At 45.4% G+C, this 26568-nt stretch overlaps 1 protein-coding gene across 5 annotated transcripts in view; it reads left to right on the forward strand.

The window, feature by feature from the left end:
- The first annotated feature begins 704 nt into the window (after window positions 1–704).
- The window catches only part of PDE8A (phosphodiesterase 8A), a 153732-nt gene continuing 127868 nt past the window's right edge, over window positions 705–26568 (forward strand). Inside the window, exon 1 of one of the 5 annotated variants that reach the window (XM_032122895.1) lies at window positions 705–1096. In XM_032122895.1, the coding sequence (XP_031978786.1) occupies window positions 1031–1096 (66 nt within the window). In that variant the 5' untranslated portion in view covers window positions 705–1030. Of the gene's footprint in view, window positions 1097–24590; window positions 24641–25148; window positions 25396–25792; window positions 26277–26568 lie in introns of those variants that run through there. The other 4 variants (XM_032122897.1, XM_032122896.1, XM_032122898.1 and 1 more) reach the window with 4 other exon arrangements.

The raw sequence follows: 26568 nt of genomic DNA on the forward strand, positions 1-26568 counted from the left end.
AGCCCTTCTCTATCGTGTACAGTGTGTTTGGAGAGAAGTGTCACTTCCTAAATTGAGTGTGCTCCTTTAGGTATGTGGTTGCTCCAGAGAAAAATAATCCATTTGCTTCAGAAAGCCCCGTAGGCCGTCTTATGGTATAACCTGATTTTTACTGGCTCTAGCAGGGAATGGAGGCTATTTTGTAAATTTATCCCTATTTTATGTAGACTTCTGAGAATGAGTGGAACTTTTTTAAGCTGAGCATGTGGCAGATGGAAGTCTTGTGGGTACCTGGATGGGCACTTGTGATCTGTGCTGCAAGACACCCTGTGGACATTACCCATCCAGCCTGCTGGGGTACAGGGTCTGTGCATCCCTAGGGAAAAGTGCTTAGGGGTTTGACCCCAATGGCATTCACCAACAGAGCCTGGTGGGTTTGCATGTGGCCCATGCATGTCTGCTGAGAGCTTTGCATCGATCAGAATTAATGTATCTCAGCTCAGAACAGTCAGCACCCTGCCATCCTCTCTGGGCTTTTTTCTTCTTATAAAAATATTTATCTACCCAAGCAATAAGTTGAATGTAAGTTGCCTTTATTACTGTAGTGACATTGAATGGTTGGTTGCTGGGTGACCTTGTTTCTGATTTTATGGTCTAGGCCAGCTCTGGCAGCAGAGAGGTGTGGCCACGTATTGCACTCCGTTGTCAGGCTTCTCCTGAGATGACCAGAGGTTCAGTGTCAGTTCTCCTACAGCACCTGGGAAGCTGTAAGCATTTGCCATTTGCTATGTGAAAACCTGGATCCACAAGGAAAGGCTGAAGGAGATAAATGCCTGACAAGGGGAACTATTAAAGCTTAAAAGAAAGGCCAAGCTCTGTGAAATGCAGCACAGAACCAGGATCTGCAACCTTGGATTAGACCAGTGACCATAAAACCGACGTGTGACTTATTGCAGGGCTTCCACAAACTGGGATACTGGAGCCTGCATGGTTTGCTTTGCTTTTGCTTGGAGGGTGATTTAATGTTTTTCATTGGAAAAACTAATCAGACATGGAAGAAAATGAAGGAGCAGATGTTTCGGAAACCAGCTCTGTCTCTAATGGTCCTTGGTGCAAGGTGAGAACTTTGATTCCCCCTTCTCCCTCAGTTACAGAACATATTCTCTCTTTCTGCTGTTTACAAGTGACTTCAGTAAACCATTGCCCTTGGACCAGACTGAATACAACCTCTGCATCAGCTTTGTAAACAACTTCAGACATTCCTTAGAGCAAGGTTATGCTAAACATTAGGAACAGAAATGAAATGGTAATGTGTGTGGTTAAGTGACTGTCATCCACCTCACTGGAAAGTTTCAAATATCTGAGTAACTATAGGTTTCTGTGCTGTGGAAACTACCAAAATAGTTTTCTTAGGTGTTTGGAGAATCCAGAAACTTCATACAATTTTAGCAAAGCCACTGCTTTAAGATTTGCAGGTCAAATGTGTTGAGTAAAACTGTAGCAAGCAGAGGAGAAGATAAGCATTAACTTGGGCAAACAAATTGACAATTTAACTGCATGGAACTCAGTGTCCAGCAGCAACTCCTCCTATTGCCCCAGAGCTCACTCAGAGCATTTAACCTCCCGAATGGGTCAGCTGTGCTGCTTGTCAAATCCCGAACAGTGACGTTCAGAGATTGTGTTCTGTTTGCTTGTGTTTGTAATCTGATCTCATGTAACAACATTGTCCTCAGCTCACATACAACCACGGGGGTAACTCTGACATCCTGCCTGAAAAAAAACCTTGTTGTTTCCTGTGCTTGACGTTTGAAAGATTTCCAATTTGGACAGGTTAGCATGTTTATACTAATCTCATCCTGTTACTTGAAATTAAATGATTAGCATTTTGGAAGTTGGACATTCCACTTTCATTTTGGTTTCCCCAAAAATACTGGGGTTTGTTATCTCCACAAGTTTCAGAGGGGAGTGGTGGAAGTTTTTCTGTTGCCTGTGCTGAGGCCAGGATTTCAGTCCAGACATTTATGCTTTGGAGAAGGAGCCTCTGGGAGGTCACATCAGAAATGTGCCAGTTTGGATTCTAGCTCAGTATTGCTTTCCCTTCATAGGAGTTACTTAAAACTAAGACAGAGAACTTAGGAAACTGGAAATTCTGAAAATAAAGGAGTGCTTGCTACTTGTTAAAAAATATTCTTAGTGAATACAGACGTGTGTATCTAATGAAAACAAGTCTGAAGAGCTGGTCAAGCAGAAGAAACACAATCACCTTGTCCTGTTGGAACATCTCAGCATTGATTGCTTGGTGCCTCTCCCCTGGCACAGCCCAGACTGTTGTTCTCATCAGTGCTTAGGGTTCTTCACTTCAGCGTGTCTAACAAAAACTAAAAAAATTGCTGCTGCATTTGCTATTTGCTGTGCTCATTTTTTGTTTACAAAGTTGGATATCCAGTAAAAAGGCAGAAGTAACACTCAAAAAACAAACAAAAAAAAAAAAAAAAACCAAAAAAAAAAAAGAAGGAAGAAAAAAGGGACAAAATAATGAGAGTTGTTTGTAAACATCAAGGCTGCAAATTATTCACATCAAATATTTGGCAACTAGGCAACAATAACAAAATATGTTCACAGAGCTCTAGAGCAGTTTGCAATCAAAAAGTCTGTTTTCATAGAATATATTGTTCATCTCATATCCTGATTTCTGTGGAGGCAGAAGGTTAGAAGCTGATTTCTGGAAGTAGTGTGCCTATTGGTGCTTTTTTAGACACAGATTTTAATTCACAGGAGCCTGGGCAGGATGCATGGCTGTGGCTGGAGAGAATATATTGAATAACAACATGCACTCTGTCATGGCCTAAAAGTTCACAGAGTAGGTGAAGATTTACATGTTATTGTTTTGTGGCTCATAGAATATGCTTTTCTTTCTGTGAACCTGATATGTTCTAGTTTTTCCTTTAAAAAATGGGAAAAACTCCCCTCTGCCCTGGGAAAAATCTGGAGGATTTTTTCAACCATATTTTAATTATATTGGTTGCAGTCTTAAAAATCTTACTTCAGTGTGATAGCATATTTTTTCTCAATAAATATTGAGAAATAATATTGAGAATAGCTCATTATTCAGCTGTTCAGCAACTGCCTTCGCATCTTTCAAGTGCAAATTTGTGTTTGCAAATAACTTTGTCTGGCTCTCATTGTGGGTACAAGTGTTACTCATTAGAGCTCTTTGTCAGCATCCCAAAATGTGGTAATTGAAGATCCAGCTACAAATATTTCTGTTTGTGTTTCCTATCTTAGTGTTTAGTTTAAGAGGGCTGAATCTTAGGCAGAAGTGTGTTGATGTTCTTTTGTTTATGTTTATTATAAAATCATAAAATACTGTCATTTTCTGTGGTTAGCCTGGGCAGCGCCTGTGCTGTGGCTGAGCAGAGACCTGCACGTGGGCTGGCTCACACCAGTGCCAGCAGGGCCTTGCTGTCACACAATTCTAAATGCACTTAGAGGTTTTTAAATGAAAAAGGAGCTGGTTAGTTATTAACTTGAAGAAATATCTGATTTTAGAGAACAGAAGATTACAAAACAAACTGGATTTTCACCAGCTCCTGAAGGGCAAACAGTACACTGTGTCTGGGGGCAGGGGGGAGAGAATTTACTCCTCACATTTCCCTGCAGTGTGCGTTTGTGTTGAAGCTTTTTCACTCTCATAGTACTTGATGTAAATGTTAATTAGCACTCCAGGGGAAATGTGTTAACAAATGTACCTTTGACACAGGTCCACAGCTCCGCTTTGCTCTGTAGCTGCAGGCTGGAAAGATTAGCTGGCAAAGTAGCTGGTGCTGCTTTTGAGGAAACTCTTCAAACAGGAGTTCAGGGGAGCTTGCTGAACACTTGGATTTTGCTGCTCTGCTGCAGCTCAGGCTGCTCTTGCTGCTCTGTGGAAGAGGTGCTGGGTAAAATGTGAGCCCTTCTAAGCAAACTCCTAGAAAAGGGATACTTCTAACCATTAACAGGCTTCAAATAAGACTGCCTGGGTTATGGCTTTCATGAGATGAAGAAAAAATGACTTAGCACAAACTTCGTGGCAGAATTTATTCCTCCTCCTCCCCCAGTGCTGATCTTGATTAGCAATAAATAAGGGTGGTAAAGTAATTCCTGTATGTTGTTAGAGTAGAAAGGTAACAGTAGGGCATTCATAAACACATTTACCTCATCACTGCACTTCTTTGCCTTTCCATTAACAGCAGGGCAGAGATTCAGAAATGGAAACCATTCACAGGCTGGGATTTTTCAGCAGTATTCAAACCAGGTTAGCATTTAGATATATTGGTGAATTCTGGCCAGATTAATTCCAGAACCCACCATGACTTCTGTGAGAACATATGCAGAGCCACTTCTCAAGATCTGGCTTGTTCAGCTATTCGTTTCTGTGCAGCATCAAATCCTGATTTTCCCTGATGAGGAATAGCTCATATTTAAGACACAGTGAGAAGAGTCCAAGGTTATTGACCACTCTCTGGAAATGAGGTTGGTAATTTTAGCCCAGCCCTCATGAAACTGGTCTGAGGTTTGCAATAGTGATGAAAACCCTGCTGCAGGAGCACGCCTTTGCCTCCAAGAGCAAAGGGCAAAACTGCTGTTGGGAGTCCTTCCCTTCCCTGGAGCAGGATGTTGCATGAAGGATGCTGGTGTTACCACATGGCTCTTGATCAGCTGGGCTGACCCTGGCATCCCTCTTGTGTTGCCCTCAGTGGGTATTTACAAGAAGGATGCCTCATACTTTTCCCCTTCCTGTAAAATGGTTTCTTTCTGGCTTTTATGGCCCTATGGGGAGTTTCAAGCCAGTGAGCTGTTGCTAGTGAGGGGCCATACCTCCTGTTTCAGAGCTGACTCTGAGGTTTTCAGGGACTCCAGCAAGGAGTGGGCAGAATGTGAACTAGTGCATATCTGAGTGGTGAGCGGCCCACGGGACACGCTTCAGAGCCCCTGGGCAAGCCTGACCTCTAAGTAGGTCAGCCATGGAGAGGCACTGCTGCTTTGTGCTCACCACGTGTCCAGGCTGCAAGTGTGAACCAGGCTGTGCAGGGTGTGCTCGGGCTGTTTGTCCCAGCCGTGCCTTCAGCTGGGCTTTGCCTGTGGGCTGGGACAGCCCTGGGATGGTTTCCTGGCACAGGGAGCTCATGTGAGCACTCTTATTTTGAAGTGCAGGTGAAAGAAACACCAATCTTCTCCGCAGTGGGAGATCTCCTCACTTTGAATTGCTGCTAGATAAATGTGGCCTTGACTCGGTAAAATATGTCCAAAACTACTGGATGGAAGCCCTCTGGCAGGGTGCTGCCTGAGGATGCTGCTGCTGCTGGGGAGGAGAGTTTTGCTGCGTTTCAAACTGCTCCCTCCTTGCCCCTGCAGGGAGCCCCATCCGAGCAGAGAGCACGGAGCATCCCAAACCCACCGTGTGTGGAGGCACCGAGCAGGGATGGGGAGCCTGGGAAGGCACCCACCACCCCACAGCGCCTGAGCCTGCCCTGGGGGGTGCACTGACTCCAGCAGCCCCTCCGTGAGCATGGCTGGATTTTGGCATCCTCCAGCTGCCCATGAAGTGGTGACAGAGGTCAGACCTGAGCTACACTGGTTGGTGCCGTGGATGTGTTAGACCACTTCATTAAGAGTGATGGGCTGGATTAACATCTGGCCCTGCTCCTGCTGCAAAGCTCAGTGTGAGAGATGCTGGGCCCTGGGTTTGGCTGCCTGAGGAGGAGACAGCACATGGCACCTCCAGAGTCAACTAGTGATAGATCATAACCAAGCAGACTGCCTTCTTCTGTGTCCTATGGTGGTGACAAAAGATAAAAGTAATTTTTATTGTTCAAAAAAAATTGTTTCAATAGCCCTCCTCCCCCCCAATTGCAATTAGTTTTCTCAGCTGCTATACTTTTGCTGCTTGTTTCTATATTCATAAACCTTGTCTTCCAAATTTTAGCAACAATAGATATACCAGTCAGCAATTGTCTAAGACCATGTAAAAATTGAAACTTTAAGGACAACAGTTCCATCCAGAGGGTTGTTGTCTAACTGGCTGCTTTGGTTTTGGCTCTTGCTGTATGTAATTTGACTCCACAGTATCCATCCAGGGGTTAAAACTCAGCTCAAGACAAGCACAAAACTCTGTCAGGTTTTGATAACTTGTTTGCTGTCTAACTCAGCAATAATCTGGTTCTCGCATTCGAGTAAACTGATCACCCAGCAGGAACTGGACTTCTGCCTTGTTGAAGGATGAATGTTGATTTAGTTGCTCTAAAGGAAAACATACAAGAAACGCAGAATTCTTGTTGACCCAACAACTGAAAGAAACATCACAACATTTCCTAAATCAACACACGGCAATTCTCAAAACAAAGTCTGAACAGCAGCCAGAAGCTTACAAGGCAGGAGATGATACTGTGACCAAACTGAGACCTTGAATCTTCCCTGCCTAAGCCATGGGGTGAGCTGGGAGCTCTGTCTGGTGACGTTCACTCGTGTCTCAGAAGAGCTGCTTGTGCATGAACCTACTTGCTTTGCAGTCAGGAAATTTAATTATTGCTTCCACAGTCGCCCTCACAGAGTACCCTCTGCATGAAATATGCATTCATACCTGATATGTCCCATGATTTTTTCTGTTTCCGCATATGGAATTAAGGTTAATGTTCCATACACTGTGGACAAATAGTAGTTGTCATGGGAACCATAGCCTTGAATTTCCTGTCTCTAGAGTGATTAAATTCCCCGCAGTAATTTTGCTTTATTGGTTTGTTTCTGTAACTCCTTGTTTCCTTGGTTTGCCCTGCTTGAGGACATTTCACAGGCTACTTGGATCTCCTCAGGCTTTTGCATTTTGTACACCAGTTTCAGGAAGAATTGAGTGTTTTTCACACGGTGTGTGAAGCAGCAGGAAGTAGAGTGGAGCGAAGCCCTCCCAGGGGCTCTGAGCCCCGGGCTCTGCAGTGGATACCCGGCTTGTTGAATTCTGTGCTGCTGGAAATCCCCAGCCTCGCTGAGCAGCCCCCTCCAACACCTGTCCAGCTTTAGCATCAGGGTGCTTCCTCCTGCCACGCTGTATCTGTGCTGTGTGAGGGCACCTCCTCATGCCCTGTCTGCAGGAGATGTGGAGAGCACCTTTATCTGTTCTCCCCAGGAGCCTGATGCTGGTACAGCCAGAGCGAGTGGTCAGCCTGCCTGCTGGAATTCACATGGAGAGCGTCAGCAGGAATCTGATGGGCTTTGAGAGTTTCTATCCCTGGTCCCACAATAACAAAAGGGATTTGGGGGCCTTTATAACACTGCTAGCTGCTCTGCCAGTGCTTTACAAACTGTCCAGATGTTTAGGTTTATTCCATAATCCTAGCCCTCCAGAAAATGGTATAAAATAATATTGAAATGGGAACAACAGCCTGTAGAAACATATCCCTAGCTGGTAAGTAAAATGAATAAGTTGCTGTTAAATGCAAAATTTTATGCAAAAGGCATAAAAAGACAGTGGGAGCTTTTCCTGTTTAATCTGAAATGTTCTATAAATAAAGCTAAGTGGCTACATATTGACAAAACTGGTCACCCCTAATTTAAGGCATGTCATAGGCAGTGGAAAAAGTGTTCCCATAGACTAATGTGGATAGAAATAGAGAGCAATTTGGAAAACTAATGCTAGAATGGCATCACTGTAACTGCAGACCCTGCAGGCTGGATGTCAGTGCCACCAGCTGAACAGTGCTTTCCTTCAGCAGCCTTCGTGGTACTGAGCGTGGTTAACTGGCACTGTGCACTTCGAAGTCGTGATAATTAAAGCTGGAGTGTCATCTGCATTGTAATTAATATGCTCCTCTGCACCTAATTCATTCTGGCAGTATAGATTAATGATGGTAAATGACCAACAAGGATTTATCATGAGATGATTCTTAGTTCTACAGGCTGCCTCAGACAATTACAGGAAGCGATTGTTAACTTCAGGCTATTATCCCGGCGTAATCGTGCATGTGCATTCTCAGCGTTGTTTTGCAGTAAAGCCCATCCAAGGGCTTCATAAAGACACAGTTATGGCCCCTAAGAGGCTGAGACACCCTCGTAAACGTGGGAGAGGGGAAGCACAGGCTGGTGACGCCGCTCTGATTTCTCAGTATCCCAGGGCGTGTAGTCTCTGCCGGTATCGGCAGGAGCTGAGATGGAGAATTATTTCTGCAAATCAGATGCTTTTGCAAATGCAGTTGTGTTGGGAGGTTGGGCAACAGGGTCAGCTGTGCAGTGGGGTACCCAGCTGGGGCTGGGCAGCCTCGTTTGTTACCAGTACTCTTCCTCTGTGGCAGTGCTGGCGTCTCCTCCTTCGGTGCCATGGGGTGGAAGGACCTTTTTCTCTGAGCACGTTACAGGGCCACAGTATCTCAGCAGTCCTGTCTGCCAAGAACTGCTGGCATCTAAGCAACAGCCTCGAGAATGGTCATTATTTTGAACTAGCAAAATGCACTCTATAAAAAGAGATGCCCCCTCAAAAGAAAGATACTGAGCTCCCTGAAAGCTTAGAGCCTCAGGAGGTTTCACAAGTCGGGCTTGCAAAATATTGACTTTCAAGCCAAGCTGGTCACAGCTGGGGGACAAAACCATGTCATGCTAAGGAAAAGGTCATGAAAAATTATATAAATGAAGTGAAATTTTCCAAAGCATATAAGGTGCTCAAGCTCTTCTTGCTTCTTGCAAGAAGTGGTTTCATCATTACATTTTCTTATAATAGCTTCCTTGTGTACACAAGGAACTTAACCTGGCTTATTTAAACTGCATCATGCATTGCTGCAAGAATACCTGATTAACAAGGTGATCAATGTGTGCTGTTCCACTTGTCAGTCAATAGGAATTAATATGCAGGAGACTAGTTCAGAAATGAGAGATTATAATGGACATTTGCTTTCCTTTGTGCTGAAGTGTTGCTGCGTGAGCAAACAAGTGCTAATACGATGAGCTGAGCTCCACTGCCTCCCCTCCCTGAGGCTGGCATGTTCCTCACTCCTCGACTGTTCCCCCATTTGTACCAATCCCAACCTTCCTCCTAGGAGCAGTGAGGCTCCTTCATGCTTGCAGTAGAGGCCTGGGATTTTTTTTTTTTCCTCTGCCCCAGGGATGTTCCTGGGAGTGCCCCTCCAATCTCCTGTCAGTCCCATCCAGCCTCTGCAGCACCTTTTGCAGTGATGGCCATGAGCATGTGGTTGGCTGAAGCTGTCATTGACCCCAAATGGACTGGAGTCACTCTCTGGTGTGGTTGATTTACCAGTGTCATGTACTCCCATGCCAGACAAAGCACAAGGCTTAACTGCAAGTGGTTTTAGTGTTTATCGGAAAATATTGCTCAGTTTTGCCCGTGCTGCCCTGGGGACACCAGCGTGATCCTGGTGGCTGCTGGTTGTGCAACAGTGCTCCCTGTGCTACTTCTCTCCACTTTAATGACAGAGTTTCTCTTCCACCAGTAACCACATGGGATGGGTAATGAGACCCAAGCAAATGAGAAAGGTGGGGAAAGAATGAAAAAGCAGAAATACCTTTTATTTTCTTCCCCTCTTCTTCTTCCCCCTGGTAACAATATTTATTGGTAAGCAGGTGTAGCTGACCTGTCCCTCCTTCCCCAGCCTCAGAGAGATGGTGATGAGGTGGCTTTGGAGGGGAGGAGTGTGTGGATGAAAGAGGAGATCTCTGGGGCACCATGGCCATGGAAACATGCAAAGTTGGTGTTAGTGTTTGTTATTGTTGGCTGCAGAGATGCCTGCTCTGCACCTTCAGCCCTGAAGGAACTGGGGTACATCTGAAAGGGTTTATCTGTGAGTAAGAAAATAGGGGCTGGGAGCAGAGCTGGATCAATGGTGAGTTTTTTTGTTTGCTCTCTGACCCTTCCCCCTCAGCTATGAAATATAAACATAGATCTAATGAAACTAAAAGCAGAGGTCCCTTTGGAGAAAATTGAGGAGGCTTAGGATGAAAATTCTTAAATGTTGCAAATTGTTTTTATTCAGTCCCAAACAGAATGCCTGCAGTTGCTTTATATGCTGTTTATGTTTGTCCTGTTTCATTTTGGAGAAGAAAAATCAAACCCAAACCATTTCATTTAGAAAATACCAAAGCAAAACATTTCACAGAACCATAGAATAGTTGAGGTTGAACACTGGAGATCATCTAGTTCAACCACTCTGCTCAAAGCATATTTGAATATGCTATACATTTCTGTTTCAAATTTTTATCTGTGTCCATAGTAATTTCCCAATTTTGGCTTGAATTTCTAAACAGATCTCAGTTCCCTCCCCAGTTGTATTTTGGGATCAACTTTGCATTTACTGATTTTTATTTTCTTAGGCTTCTACTTGGGAAATCGATGTCCTCTGTGCTAGGCTGGCAATGTATGCTGTCTTCAGACCCCATGCAGAAAGTGTTTTCCAGATGTCATGGATTCCATGTAGCTTCTCTTTTCTTCTTCTGCATAGCTTTATATAACCACAAGTGTTTGACTTTATATCTGCTTATTACAGCACACTTGTGACTTAAAAAGATGTGGACACTCATGGGAGCAAAACATTAGCATTTATTATAAAAGATAGTGATATACTGTCTGGTTGGCTTCCTACCTGTGTCCACACATAGAATCATAGAGTCATTTAGATTGGAAAAGACCTTTAAGATCATCAAGTCCAGCCATAAACCCAACTAGTCCACCACTGAACAATGTTCCTGTGATCTCAAAATGCAGACCTATGTCTGCCAACGATTTACTAAAGGGACAAGGTAGTGTCTGTCATTTATCCACTAACTTTTTTTGCCAAGTTAAAATAAAAAACAACCCAAAACCGAAAAAAAATTCCAAAACATTTGTAGCAAATAAAGAGCAGCTGAGGACCCAGAAACATGAATGACTAGGATGCCTCAGACTGGGATGTGCCCAAAAGCTTACACAAAGCCTAAAAAAAGGTTGCCCATGACAGTGTCACCCATGTGCCCCGTGGGCTTTGACATCTGAATTCCTACAAGCTGGGAGTGAGTGCACTGTCTGAGCTGCTGTTTTGGCAGAGATGTTTAATAGTAATTAGTGTGATTTGGACACTGGCTGGAGCAATACAATTGGATTTGTCCCATTTGGAGTCACAAAGTGCTGTGGGCCAGGACTGTGGAACTGTCTTTCACCTCTGTATGAGAACTGCCCTAATGTGAACCTCATGGAAAGGAAACCCCTCACTTCCAGTACAGCATGAAGCTTGTCCACTCTTTGTGAAATGGAAAGACAGTAAGGAATCTCAGAAAATGTAACTCAGCCCTTCTATAATTTTTTCTTTCTTTTACCAAGGATTTTAATTTCCTTTCCTGCCTTTTCTTATTGCAAATAAAAAAAACCCCCAGAAACCAAATGGCTAAAACTCCAGGGTTCCTTAGCAAAACTATTCCCTCATGCTTTCAGCTGGAGCAGTTTTCCAACAGTGACATGAGCTCACAATATGTTAGTCTGACTCTAAATAAGATTTTCCAGAGTTGGCTGAAGGTTTTGGCTTAGTTCTAGAATAAACTGCTCCGGAAACCTTTCTGGAGTGGATTCTGGATAACCTGGCACCATTCAAAGGATTAAAAAAGTCATGCATCATTTGCCCTTTCAAAATACTCAAGGCTTTTAAATTTCTCACCCCAGAAAATGTCTTTCTTTTCATCAAACATCAGCTGTTTCCAATTGCTTCATTCTATTTTGGTCACTTATTCTCTCTTTTCCTTCCCATGCATGACTAAATATCTCCTTTAAATCAACTTGAAGCAATTTGTTTTTCCATTCATCCATTGGGTTGTGCTGGTTTCTTTCACCGTTGGAATGCCACGTGAATGTCATACATTGAAGGAGCAATATCATCTGTGCAGTCCTGAGCGCAGGAGTACTTGGCGCCAGTTCTGCAGCTCAGTACTTGAAAGGCACGACAGCTGCTGGGTTCTGCATGCTTTAACTGGTTCATTTGCTGCAGCTCTGAGCAGAAATACCATGGCAGCCCCACACAACGGTGTGATGCCCAGGCTCGTGGTCTCATGATGAGCATTCTAGCTCTGGACCAGTGGGACTCATTCTGCCTCAGCTCAGCACTAAGCTCAAGCAGAGTGCTCCATCTGAGGGTCAGGCATGCTGAGCCTGTGAGCCAGGACAGGCTGCTCTGGCCTCGCTCCTTGGGAGGCTTCCTGAGCCACTGGTGCAGTGCCCGGCTGCCACTTCGGCTGTGCCAGCTGGGCAAAGGCACAGGCTCCGTGCTGTGCACGATTCCTGGCGTGGATGTGGCCTAGGAGCAGGTCACCTTACGTAGAGGGGACTGGATGCCTTGTTAAAAGTGCACTGAGGCGCCGGTGCCAGCCCTCCTGACAAGATGGTCCGTGCAAGTCCCGCATCAAACTCCAGTGACCAAAAAACCATCCACACCTCAGTCCTGCCAGTGCTGTGGTGCCTAAATGCAATCTTGCCTTGATCTCTACAGCTGATGAGTAGGCACACTGCTCTTCAGTAACCTTGTCTTGTTGCCCTCAGATTAGAATGAAGTTTCTCCAGTCCTTGATCTCTTGTATAATATACGAGCACCCACCAGATTTCTGACCCATGCATGTGTGACACATGTGTTTTCCTTTCAGTTGACAAACACAGAAGCTGAAATTATCCAGAAAAAATAAATACCAAGGCCAAGCACAGGAAAGGGTTTGTTTCGGTTTGGGTTTCTTTCTTTTGGTGAAGTAAAGAATATGCTGGAGATAGATTTGACAAAGTGAGTGATCCAAATTTTTGTGGCAGTTGCATCCCAGCTCTAGCTGTCACAGCCACAGCTGATCCAAGCTGTGCTGCGTTCGGCAAGGGAAGGAGTCAGGTTCAGACCTGCCAGAAGGCCCTGAACACTGAACCCTTCTGTCCAGAGAGGGATATGTAAAGCTACGCTTCCTCAAGATTGCTGCCAAATGACTAATCTTGGACACTTTCAGGCATTCCAGCATGTCTGGTTAGTGGTTACTCTAGCCATCCTATCGTATTTTTGGGAACCAAATGTCTTGCACGCTGAAGCTAGGTGCATATTATACGAGGGGTTCCTATAATGGATGTAGGTAGAGTTAGCAGCCCGTGCACAGTGGCTTTGCACCAAAGATAACCTTGTGAACAGGGAGCATTGTGTACATGCTCAAAGTCAGACATGCAGGGGAATCAGTTTAGTTTACTTAGGAGTCATGGGCAGAGAGGGATTTTTAAACACAGATTGAATGAATCAGCCCATTAACTTCTGTTTTCCTTTCCATGCAAGTGACGAGTACCTGTTACAGCCAGAGGTGAGCTAACAAGACAGAGCTCTGCAATCAGCCCCGGGTCAGACCAGATCACGTTATTTACAGTAAAAGAGAGCTCAAATGCTTTCTGCAAAGAGATCCCAAGCTCAGACACTATCCTGTCACCTAACCTTGCTTGTTCCCATTTACTGAGGGACTCCCTAAACCTGGACTGTGGTGATTCTTTCATTGTATGTTGAGAGCTGTCTCGGGGTATACTCCAGGGAGTGTTCAACCTTTATCTCATGGGATTTTCCTTTTTGTTTAAGGTCCAGCATTATTTGGTTTCAAAACATAACTATATGTCCAGACCCTGACTATGTCCTGTACGTGTTTGAATGCTCTCCTGTAGGCAGCACATCTCCCAGAGGCTACTTCTGGTTCATGTCAATGATATTTGGGGTTTCACTCTGCTTTTTACTTTGATGATAAATTATTGTGGTTTCCAAAGGTTAATCATTAGTGCCCTGCAGAAGAGATGTCCTGTCCAGATAGTGTGGTTTCCATTTAATTGTCTTTTTGGATCTAGCTTTGTTCTTATACTGTGGGGTAATGTGCCGAAGATGGCACTATGCAGGCTGTGTTGACGAGTTGAACTGTGCTACAAAATACTCCTTTTGATCCTGCTGTTTTTTCTGAACTCCATCAGCTCCCTTTTTTTTGCCTTATATAGAAGCCCTTTGCCTTGTATCTCCTGTTTGGATCAGTGTTTGATGGGCTGGATCAGGTCACAGTACTTTCTTGTCTGCCTGAGACAGGATGGATATCCAAGAGGATGAGTTGACCTCCATCACAGCTGGTTATGTGAGGAGGGAGCCCTACACCAGTGAAATCCCAGCCTCAGCTAATACATTAATTGTCTTGTCTTCATAGGTAACACTGAACCTTCTTATAAATCTATTCGATTTTATGGCTACATGAATCTATTGTATGAATCTTTGTTGAGAAGTACAGTCAGTAACCAGCTGTACCAGTGCAAGGAGCTATTGTCATGTCCTAACCTGTTCCCTAAAATATCAGCTGTCTTCTCTGAGGAGGCTTGAAAGCTCTTTGTCAGGGTCCATCCACCCTGGCTAGCTAAGCCCAATTTTAAACTCACACAACTCAATACTCATGAAACACACTTCAAAAGAGAACTAAATAGCTGCTTCACGTGGGAAGAACTAGGGTCTATGGGTGCCACCCACCAGTTTCCTGGCTGGCTGGCTGGGCTGTGGCAGGGTTGGGGATTTTCCCCTGCTGATGCCATCTCCCAGGCAGTGCAGAGACCCAGCCCAGGTCTCTGGACAGCCGTGCTCAGCCTCCCTGACTCCCCTCTGCACCAGGAAAGGGAGGGAGTGCTCCAGCTGCATCCGGCCCGCCTGCCTGGCCACGGGAGGCCCTTGAAGTACAGAACAAAATAAATTCCCTCAATCCTAGCAATTTTCTCCAAAGCAGATCAGCAGGCAGCAGGCCTATGTTCTGTGGCTTGCTGTGGGCATCTGTGAGTGTCCCAGGATGCCTGCGTTTGATGACTATATCCCAAAGCCATGTCTCTGGTGTTTTTCTGTGCCCACAAACAGCATTTGAAAGACATCACACAGAGATTCAAAATCATCTCCACTGGCTTCAGTGGAGTTGCTCCTGATCCAAGAGCTCCTTGCTTGGGTGCCAGAGATCAGGCACTCCAGGTGATTTGGCTGCAGAGCACATCAGCACACCTCTGGGCCTGCTCTCCATCCCCCCCAGGTGTGCTGCTCTCCAAGGTTCCCTTGAACAAGAATTGAACTGATACACAAAAAATGCCAACAGTTCCATGCTCAAACAAGAGTTAGGAAGTCTTTTAAACAGGCTGAGTTAAGTAAATAGATGGAGATGAGAATTGTTTCCTTGTACAGCTGTGTTAAGGCTCTTTGCGGGTTTCTGAGCTTCCTCAAGTGTCACGTTATTCCCCCAATACAAGTCAGATACTGAATAAACCCACTGCATGTGTCTCCTCAGACACCAACTCCTTTTTCTGCAGTGGCTCCCCATTAGTAAAAAAGATGGGAGACATTCCTTTCTAGGAGCAAACCTGCTACACTAAATGTCATCTCACTTGACTGTTACTAGCATTTTCCTGATAAACTGACCTTCAGAGAAATGCACTCTTATCAGAAAGCTGTTTTGTTTAAAACCTTTTAGATGATCATTAGACAGCTCAAGCTTTTTCACTGGTGCAGATCAAGATGTGCTAGGCGAGGCAAAGTGTTGCTGCAGAATCATAGGTTATGTTGCACTTGAAAAATATGGAATTTTACTTGACTATACTAACTCTTAAATATATGATTTCCCAGAAACCACTGAAGCTTCAAAAGGTGGAGAGTTTGATGAAAGAGGTCAGATTACAGCCTTGCTTCTGGGCAATGACAAATACTTCCCAGGTCACTTAGAGCAAATCACTCAATATTTTCTCATCTCTAAGGAATTAGAATCATAAATCAACTAGTATTTATGATGTGTTCCAGTATGTCAGTGATAGGGCCATGTAACTTTAGATAAAAGAAAGTTCACTTTTATTTGTTGCTGAGAGACAAAAGGAAGCAGTACAGTATCTGTTCTAGAAGAAATCCATGGTTTCTATAATCTTCTCTGAAGTTCTTTTCTCACTGAAGCAGTTAACAAAGCTTGGATGTAATGTATTCTAATCTAATGTGCCTAATTTAGCTGAACACTTTAAATTCTTTCAGTTATATGGCTCCAGTCTGTCTGTTTTTGTTTTACCTTTTTTTCCACTGCTGAGCTCCATAATTGTTCCTTTTAGCCACAGTCACCTAAGGTCAGGCTGTACCTTGCTAAGGAGCCGAACTGCAAACAAGGCTAACTCAATCACGTGTCTCCAGCCCATTCCTGTTATTAATCCTCCCAAGTTCTGGGCCTAGCACTTGGCAGAGCAACTAAAGTAAACTTTTTATCAGAAGTTCACATTCTCCTCAAGTGGAGGAAGAGCTGGATAATTCCTGCCTTTATTTTTTTTAAGAATATTGTAACGTGGGAGCTACCTCAGATTTATTCCAGTAATGCAGGGGGCACAAATGTATTGGAAAAAACTTTGTGCAATGTGAATTTATCTGATAAAATTCTGTTTCTCTTCCCAAAATGTCTTTCAGAGTGCTTTCATCAGTAAATACACTGTCATTGTAACAAATACGATGCTGGCTTTAAACTGATGAGAAAATGGCCAAAATACATGCAGTTTATACTCTGACAGGAAGCTGGTCTGGGTATTTAGGTTTTGTATGAAATCTAAAGCACTGCAAAGACATTTTATTCCTGCTTCAGTCTCTGTGGAGAAAAGTCCTGCTTAATTTACTTTCTCCTACTCATATAATTTTCACAGTCTTGGTCTCTGCTTCCATGCTTTGTCTGTTAAGTTCATTGCATGGGAGCAGGCACTGCAGATTCAGAAAATCCAGTTGGAAAGGAGAGCAAGGTTGATATATTTTGTCCCCAGAGCTTCTGGGGGCTCAAGCTGCCAGCGCCTTGTAAATAGAAAGACCTAACTCAAAATGCTACACTGGGATAAAGGTGGGATCTGTGAAATGCAGAGTTACTAACTTGGTTTCCTTTCAAAAGTATAATCAATTTAGATCTGATTTTTGAAGTCCTAAAGACTAGGGTTTTTTTAAAAAAAGTGGTTATTTCTTTTGGTGCCCAAGACTGTCAAAAGGAAGATGTGATTTTTAGTTGTTTATATCACTGAGCAAGAGGGATCAGTCTGTATGGGGCCTGAAGAGATGTCACGTGCATGGTAGGATCCTGACCTTCTCAAACTACTCTGACACTTGCCTAATGAACTTCCAAGAGTGCAGGGAGATGAATAAATCTTCAATTGCTTTGTCCAGATTGGTATACTTGTTGTGGTAGTGAATTTAAGAGTGATTGTTTTGACTTGGTTACATTAATTCATTGTAAAGGTAACGCGTGGAACAGTTTGCTCTGAAACTCCCCAAAAGCAGAAGTGTAAACCAGATTAGGGTTGTGGGGAAAGGTGTGTTTGGCACGTGGGCCATGGGAGAGATAAGGGTTGCTCCTGGTTACCTGTGGCTACCAGGGAGAGAGGCCTTTATGTGAAGGGATAGGAAGTGGGGAACTGTGCCTAGAGAGATTTCAGGGAGACAGAGATGGCACCACAGCTTATTTCAAGTGAGTGGGGATTAAAAAGCCTCTTGATGGAGCACTAGGAAGCCACCCACTTGGGCACAGTAAGTGCAGACCCAGGAGATCTTGCCAAGGCAGATATAAACCATGAGATCAGCCCCCTCAGTTCATCAGATCCTTCCCTGCCCCATCTGTTTGGAAGTCTCTCACGAATTTAAAGGACATGTTTTCAAACTATTTTTTAACTCTCTTCCCAAAACATTTTGGAGATTTTTATTCTTTTTTTTTTAGTGCTTGCTATTGTTCTTGTGTTATAGAGACTGTCAACCCCTGCAGCACCCAGCTGTGCTGGCTGTAACCATAATTCACACAAACTGCCAAGTGCTGTTCTGCTTAATATAACAGATCCTTCCATGATAGCTGTGCTACAACCAGCCCTGGTGAATGTGTTGGGAAGGATGGTGCCCATGTGAATAAGATTTATGCTTGTTAGGGCTGTGGTGAGTGAGCCTGCAAGCGCTGCCTTCCCCTTTTCAAAAACTCGGAAGATTTATCTCCCCGATGCATCCTGAGTCTATTTCTCTCTTTTTTAAATAGCTATCCCCAGAAAACTTACATGGCTTGGTTTCTCCACCTGCCCTCAGTGTGGTTTCTCCTTATCTCTCCCCCAAGTTGTCATCTCCTCTTGCAATTCTTGTGGTGTTGCTGTTGCTGCTGCTCAGCTGGATGTGCAGACAGCTATAAAATGGAGTTTACAAGAACCACAATCTCTGGGTGCTGTGCCATGGCACCACAGACATTCTTGTACATTCCTCCTCACAACTGTCTGCATGCAGAACTGCATGTAGGCAAGGGTCAAGGACTGCGACTTCCCTGGTGGGATCTTGCAGAAATAAGAACACAGTTGGAAAAAGAGTTGGAAAGAATAGTATTGGAAAAATGCTCTGTCATTGCTGGACAATCAGAGCCTGATTGCAATGAAACAACTGGATGTGAAACATTCCTGGGAAAAGGGAGGTATTCAAATGCACAGCCATCTCTGGGTTACCTGTTGGCAGTAGGGTATGATCCTCTCTGCTAATTAAGGGTTCAGCTTCTTGCATAGGTAAGGACACTGCCTTCTCCACAGAAAGGCTTAGCATCGGGGAATGACTGTACACAGTCGGATATGACTGAGTGTATTTAAAGGTATTGTTATGACCCAAAGAAAGGAAGTGTACTTGAGAACACAGCAAGGAGTTGTTAAGTATTCAGATGAGGTCCAGTTCCCTGTCTTATATTCAGACAAGCTTGTAGGATAAATTCTTCAGATGTTTTGGTGATCTAGGAACATAAATCTCACAGCCAGGACATGGGATTTTTTGCTATTGTGAATATATAATAAATCATTGCTCAGTATGACCATGGATGATGAATCTGTTCCTTAAATAATAACTTCAGCAACCATGAAAGCCATCTGTTTTGCAGGTGTACAGTCTAGTCTTAAAGAGTAATTTTAGGGAGTTTTTCAGCTTCTGCTGCTGCCATACAGCAAGGATAAGTCTCTAGACCCATATTTTATTGTTCTCTTTACCATTCTTACTCTGTCTGCCTTTGGGAAGGGTTAAGGATGCTGGCCCAGGGAGGCAGGCTGCTGGCCACTAGCAGCTGGTTAACCAGGAGCAAACAAGAAAGTGTCTGCTGGGCAGGAGGCAGTGGGGTCCTGGGAGAGACTCAGGGGCAAGGAGTCTGTGGATTTGAGAGCCTGTCTTGAGTGAGTCTTCCCTCATTAGCCTGAACTGATCTTTTAGTTGCTGGGGTAGACAATAAGGACTAAGAGCTTGTCCTTCTAGCTTTGATGACCAAAGAAAACTGATCTACTGATGGAGGAGACAAGTTGTTTGTTTCTTTTACTGATTTTCTTTTGTTTTCTCTGACTGGATCCAGGCAGGCCACAATGGGGTTGTGGCATTGGGAACCACTTCAGGAGTCTGAAGGGTCCTGAGGCTGTGGTCACTTTTGGGCTGAGGCTGGCTAGCTAAGAAAAGGATCCAATACTCTCAGGAAGCAGAGGGACCTCAGGCACTTGTAGGGTGTGAGAATTGGGTATACCACTCCACGTAAAAGGACCAATTGTCATCCTTGGTTTAGTAAATCACAAACTGAAAGGGTTGCATGCTGAACAAATGTAAGTTGGCTTAAAAATACTTAGGAAGAGAGAATGGAAAATTCTCCAAGAGGGGAACAGCTAATTCTCTATGGTCACAGCTGGCTGCATGGCACCATGTATCCAGACAGATAATACTGCTTGTGAAGCACAGGATAATTATAGGGGAGTGGGTGGGGACAACAGTGCTTTGTTCCTCCCTTCCCCACAAATTTTTGGTCAACGCAAGGCGAGGCCAGGCAGCTGGAGCTGTTGGAGGCTGCTTTGGCAGCAGGTCCCCCTCCTGCTGCTCCTCCTTCCTGCTGGGCTCTGCGGTCGGCAGAGCTGGAGCAGCTGGGTGATACAGTGCAGCCTCCTGCATCCCGTCAGTGCTGCACTCCCTGGGCTGTGTAGGGCTCCCAGGCTCAGGCATTGGAAAGACATGGTTTAGGGGGAGAGCATGAGATGCTGGGGAAGAGAGGACTGGGAGGGAGAGCAGCAGCATCTGAAGGCCCATGCCCAGCCATTAAAGTTGGGTGGCAGAGATCTGCTCACCTTCTCTCTGCATCTGCTGTGGAAGCAGGTGCTGCTCCTGGGCAATGTGGGGAGAGCCTACCAAAAACAAAGTAGAGATGATAATGCTGAGGGAAACTTGAGAAACATTGGACAGTTGGACAGCAAAGAAGGTAGTCAAAGTGGAAAGAAGGCACAGTGGAGAAGGGGGTACATTTTTCTCCTGGAAATAGTGTGTCTGTCCTGCTGATCAGTGAGCAGTGCTGAGTGTGATGTGTAAACTACAGCTGAAAAAGCTGTTCTGACACCAGTTATGATGATGAAGCTTGTACGTACATGAAGAATCTGAGCTTTAGACTTGAATGTCTTTAGTGCTAGAGTTGAAAAAGTTGCTGACTTAGACTGCCTTGAAGGCTCTGATTTCCAAGTGGTACAGACAACTGTCTGTGTTCTGCAATTGCAGTTACACAACAGCAGCAGCCGGACAGCCTGCCAGGACATCAGGGCGGCCCTGCTCTCAGCTGCTTCGGGGTTTTTCAGGACATCAGGAAAGTGGTGCAGAAAACAAACTCATTGTACTTCTGTACATTCCAGGAGCTGGGGATGAGCTGTCTCAGGACAAATTTTACTCTTGAGTCACCTGAAAACGCCCCGTTCCAAGATACCTGATGCTCATACACAAACAAGCAGATGTACCCTCATGGGGTGTAATGCTGATACTCGCGGCTAAGGCAGCATATGGTCCTTGTTTCCTCCTCTAGAATATCTTGGGATGGAGAGACATACTCTGTCACAGCTTGCACGTGTCAGTAGTTAGTGTTGTAGAGTCCATTCAGCTGTTTGCATGCTGGCACATTTTCCACAGTTCCTCCTCCTCCTTCTCCCCACTGCCTCCTTCACTGGCCTAGAGACCAGCAGGATTGCCTAACTTTTCAGAAGGCCAAAAGACACAATTGGAACATACAGCTGACTTGAGGGGAGAAGCAATTAAAACCACACAGAGTAATCTTTTACCAAGACTGCTGCCTGTGCTCACAGGACTGCAGTCATGCTCGCTCTGCCTTCGTCGGACAAACATTTTTTCAAAGGATGCTGATATTTGTTGTTCATGCAGATGTCAGTCCATCATTTCTTCTGCATAACTCTGCCTGCCAGTGTCTCAGGTACTGAAGTACTATCAGAACTGGATTTTGGCAACAAACTTTTGCTCTGGGCTTTCGTATTGCATTTTTGTGTAACTGGACAGGAGTGAACTGCCCCAGTGCTCATGCACAAACTCTTACAATGTGCAGTGGAAATTGATCAAGTGTGAAATGGATGGATACTGCTGATACATCAAGGGAAGTGGTTTTGCTTATGGAAATTTGGGGGGAGATAGCAGATATGGGGAATAGAGGAGGATATCTGGGGGACACTGTGTTGTTCAGTCTTTTGTCAAAAACATGCAGGGTCCACTGTAATTTCTCTGTGAGAAGGATGAGGATGTGGCTGAATAGTGTATTTTCAATCCTTTAAAATTTTTGACACTTATGTATTTGTCCTCTAGACACTTTGATCTTCCCCAGCACCCACTTGTCTGCAGATCAAACTGATAACAGTCATTCCAAGCTCTTTCCTAGGATTCTTTCTTATTCTGCAGTCCTGAACGAAATTCAGCCTTATTCTCCATAAATAACCTTTCTCTTTCCCCCGGTTGTCTCCTAGAGCTAGTTCTCTTCTGACCTTTCCCTTCCTGACTCTGTACTGACCTTGCACTTCCCCCACAGCCTTAATCTGCCAGTGTCTACACTCCTGGTCTTCCTCTGCTATTTTGCATGATTTCAATTTTTTTTATAATAATAATAATTGGGCTCACCATTTCCTGAGCTGCACTTCAGCAATAAGCATGAACAAGGCCCTTTATCCACACACCTCATACAGTGTAGTGACAAATTACTACCACTGGCAATGATTTTGATGTTTTCACCTCTTGTCTCTGATTCCAGGCTCTGGGTAAATCTATACTTTCAACTGTATTTTTCTATTGGCAATAAAACCCAGAACCAATGTTTTCCAAATTGTAGAGAAACAAGACAATTCCAATGCTAGTCTCTTGTTCAAAGAGCAATTTTTGTCTTTAGTTGAATTTTTATCAGTGTGACAACAACTTCAGTGATTTCTCAATGGCTTTTATTAAACTGCTAAGGGATTATTCAGGCTCATCTCATCCAGTCAAGGCAGTGAGAGTTCTCATCTGAAAACCTTGCAAATGGAGACTTGTTTTGTTTTGTTTTCATGAAGTTAGGCTGTAGAAATAATAAGTAATAACCTACCAATGAACAGTCATGGAAAAACTTTAAAAAAGAGCAAAGTGGTTGTGCACATCGTATCTGATGTACATTTTCTTGTTTTGTCATGCTGTTATCAAACAAAGCATTCCCCCTGCCCCCAGTATTTGCCTTTCATTTGCATAAATTTTGTATTAGTTGAGTGGGAATTTGTTTGCCTTCAAAGTGGAAAGCAGAGATTTTTCCAATATTGACAATTTTTTTTGAAATGACACCATGAACTGTACATTTCATCTCTATGTACCTGCACACCAGACTCATCTATTTAACAAAGTAGAAAGCTTAACTCTAGGTGTCAGCACTGCAAACTGAATGTGCAGCTCTGAAAATGAAGTTTTGCTGTCTCTGACTCCTCCAGTGCCACCAGAAATAAAGTGCAATAGCAGTTTTGCTGACAGATCCATTAGGGCAGAGGAAGGGAGCCCACATTTATGCTTAACAGCACAAGCAGGAATTGTAGCATTCTCTTCCTTCACAGTCTTTTTCTAGCTGCACTTAAGTGTGTTCTTATTAATGGGATCTAGTAAATAATGTTTAATGTAAAGGAAAGAGTGAGGACGAGATCCATGTCCAAACAGTGCCCGCTGTTTCAAATGGGCATGTTAAGCCTTTCCCTTCATTTATTGTTAAATGCTTATATTAAGTGGGTGTCCAAAGTGATGAGAGGGTACAGGAAGGCGACTTCTTTTTCTGGTTCTAGCAGGCTGTATAGCTCAGCTAAATTAATGGGGTGGATGAAGTTTATGTGACTATTGCTTATACTCCAAACTGCACAGTAGCAGTGCATTGAGGAAGGAAAGACTTGATTTTCCAGCCTTTAATGCTAGCAATTATGAGAAGTAAATAAAAGCATTTCTGCATTGCAAGTACTGTGGTTATCCTGAAAAACCACATTTCTCAAAAGCACTGACTTTTGGCTTTGCATCTCTCAACTTTACAAGGTGCTCTCATCTGGATCAAGTGATGCTGTTACACATATGAATGAAGAGCTGCTTCTTGCCATTCTTGTTGTCCATAGTCATCACTTATCTGCATATTTTGCTTTTAATGATGACCTGATGGCATTTGTCATGTAGTTAAGGTACTGTTTTAAAGTCTGGCTGTCCTGAATTCACAGACGTGCTCCTGCTGAATTGGATTCTTCTGAAACACACTGATTCTGCCAGGGGAGCACATAAGAGTTCATGGTACAAAACTGGAGTAATTTAAACAGTTTCCTCCTGTAACACATCATTTTCCCCTCTTCAGATGCTGGAGCTTATTGATAAAAGTCATGTCTCTGATATTTGGTTTTCACCATGCTCCTAAATCTAAAGTTTGGTTGGGCCTTCCTTAAACTGCTGTTCCTCAGCTAGTGAAAACAGGCAGGACCTTGGAGAAGCACCTCTGTGAGTCATTGAGAATAAAGGTAGCAGAAGCTACAAATGACATAGAGAAAAAGGTGAAGGGCACGTGAAGATCCTGTCGGGTTGTGTGTGGTCTGTGGTAGAGTACGGAGTCGTATGTCTGTTGTTGAACCTGGGCTGCACTTGAGCTGGTACTTCTGGAACACATATTGTCTACGGCGGTAACTTGTCTTGCCCTGGGCATGGTGTTTAAAGGGCTTTAAATACAGTATGTTCTCCCTTAAAGTACCTACAGACATCTAGTCTCCCACCACATCTATAGGATAAGGAAGCATGGTTACTTCCATACGAAATGGAAACAGAAAAGGTTTATTTTACATACATATTCCAGGAAAAGTCTGCCTGCAGTTGATTTCCCAAGCCCCGGGGCTTGGCTCCACCCATAGCACCATCTTCCCTTTTCGCAGCCTTTGCTTTCAAAAATATTTTCAAAGAAATTGGCACGGGCGCAGTCGAAAAGGAAAACGATGGGAAGCAACAACCGAGTCCGTTGTCCGGCTGCTGAAGAAGGGCACCCGGTGTCTCACGGGGCAGCCGCTTGCTGGCTCCCCGAGGCGGCGTCCCGGGGTTACCCCGAGCCCTGAGCGGCTGCGGGCCCCCGCCGCGGTGCGGGTGTGAGCGGCGGTGCGGGGCCGCGGGCTCGGGCGGGGCTGGCGCGGCATTGGCCGCGGCCGCTGATCTGCATTGACGCCAGCGCGGGCCGGAGGTCAGCGCCGCCGGGCGCTGCATTGGCTCGGCCGGGAGCCGGGGCAGCGCGGGGGGAGCCGCGGGGCGGGGCGGGGCGGCGCGGGGCGGGCGGGGCGGCGGAGGGGCCGCGGCCGCCGCCGCCGCCGCTGAGGAACATCAATAATAACAAGGTGAGCGCGGCGCGAGGGACGGCGGCTGCGGGGAGCCGGGCATTTCCCTGCTGAGGGATGCAGACACCACGGCCCCGGGAACCAGAGCTCTCGCCGCTGCAGCCCTTGCCGCCGGGATGGGACGCTAGGATCGTTTTCCTTCTACTTCTCGCTCTTTTTAATTTTTCTTGCCCTTTTTTTTTTTCCCCCAATTTTTAATTTTTCCCATCTCGCCGTTTCGCATCACTTCTCTGCCCAAAAAATCAACCGCATCATGGAGGCCCTTTGATGCGTCCGCCCGCCGCGCCGGCTGCCCCCGCGGCTGAGGGAAGCCCTCCGGGCCGTGCCCGATTCCCCGAGGGGGCTCCCCGCGGCCCGGCCCGCCCCTGCCCCGCGGCGCTGAGCCGGGATGCCGCTGCGGCGGCCGGAGAGCCCCGCTGCCGCCTGACGGGGGGCTCTTCCTTCCTTCCGACGACGGGAACCTGCATGTCACCCCCGCGGCGGCCGCCCGCCCGCCCGCGACCGAGGCGGCGCGGGACGTGCCCAGCGCGGCGTGAGGAGCGCAGCCGGCTCCCCGGAGCGGCCGGGCGGGTGTCGGTCCTCGCTGTTCTTTGTGAATAAATCGTTGATTTTTTTTTTTTTTTTTTTTTTTTTTTTTTTTTTTTTTTTTTTTTTTTTGGCCCCAAAGCACACCCCAAAGCGCACCCCCGGCACAGCGCAGCGCCGAGCGGGACCGCGAGGAGTGAGCGCTGCTCGGCGGGAGCGCGGACGCGGAGGTGGGGAGCGGCCCCCGGCCCGGTCCCGGGTTAATCGGTAACGCGGAGCGAGCCCGGGTGGAGAATGCGCCGTGCTCCGGGCTCAGGGGACGAGATGGTGCTGTGCCCCCGGCCGCTCTGAGCGCCGAGCCGACGCCGGGGTGTGTGTGGTTTGGGGCTTCGGGTTTTTTTTGTTATTTTTGCTTTGGGTTTTTTTTCCCCTCTGTGTTTTTTGGTGGTCTTTTTTTTTTTTTTTTTTCCGCTTTTCCCAGAAGGAAAGAAAACCTTACCAAGATTCTCAGATGGCTTAGACAAATTAATAATAATCTGTGAAAATACGAAGTCGACCGGTTCTTGATTTCCCCCCTTCCCTCCCCTCCAGCTCCCCAGCCCACTGCTGAGATTGAGATTAAAGGACCTGTTTCCTGGAGGACGAGGAGAACAGACACGTTTCTGGTGGTGTAGAAGGGACCGATGGCAATGCTTCAGAGTATAGCGGAGACGCAGGAGAGAGATTCAACCTGTTAACAAAAAAATTAAGCAGGGGGAAAATATCAACGGGAAGGAAAGATATATATACATATATATATATACGCGTATATATATACAATTTAGAAGTATTCCCCAGGTGGCCACAAAGCATGGGCTGTGTTCCAAGCACCAACCTCTCTGACAGCAGAGTGATCTGTCACAGTAGCAATGAGTCTGAGGAGTACAATTTCCCTCACCAGACCAACACAACCATGTCTCAACAGCAGCAAGGCAACCCCGTCCCAGGATTATTCATTAAATGCTACAACACATCCACTTATGAGGCGAGGACTAATTCCTCTAAGAAAGACAAGAGGGAGAACAGCCAGAGCATGGAGGCAGAGGCCCAGACCGGCAGATCCAGTGTTAAGGTAAAAAGGGTGCTAAACATGAGCACTGTTTCTCTCAGAACAGGAGTTGGCTGTAGCGCTGGAGCCCAAGGAGTCTCCCTGCCGCTGTGGGGGAGCTTTTCCTGGCTTGGGCTATTACTTTCGTTTATAAACTTATCAGTGTCTTGGCGACTTTGTAGAGGTACCCAAGCCTCTTTTCTTCATTCCACAAAATGAGTTTCCCTAATTCTGGGGAGGAGAGTGATGTTAATTGTCCTCGTCGATCGCTGGAGCCGGGGGCGCGGGTCTTGCTCCTGAACCGGGGGGGCCCCTC

This window comes from Corvus moneduloides, chromosome 13 (assembly GCF_009650955.1).
Source record: "Corvus moneduloides isolate bCorMon1 chromosome 13, bCorMon1.pri, whole genome shotgun sequence".
NCBI classification, from domain to species: domain Eukaryota; kingdom Metazoa; phylum Chordata; class Aves; order Passeriformes; family Corvidae; genus Corvus; species Corvus moneduloides.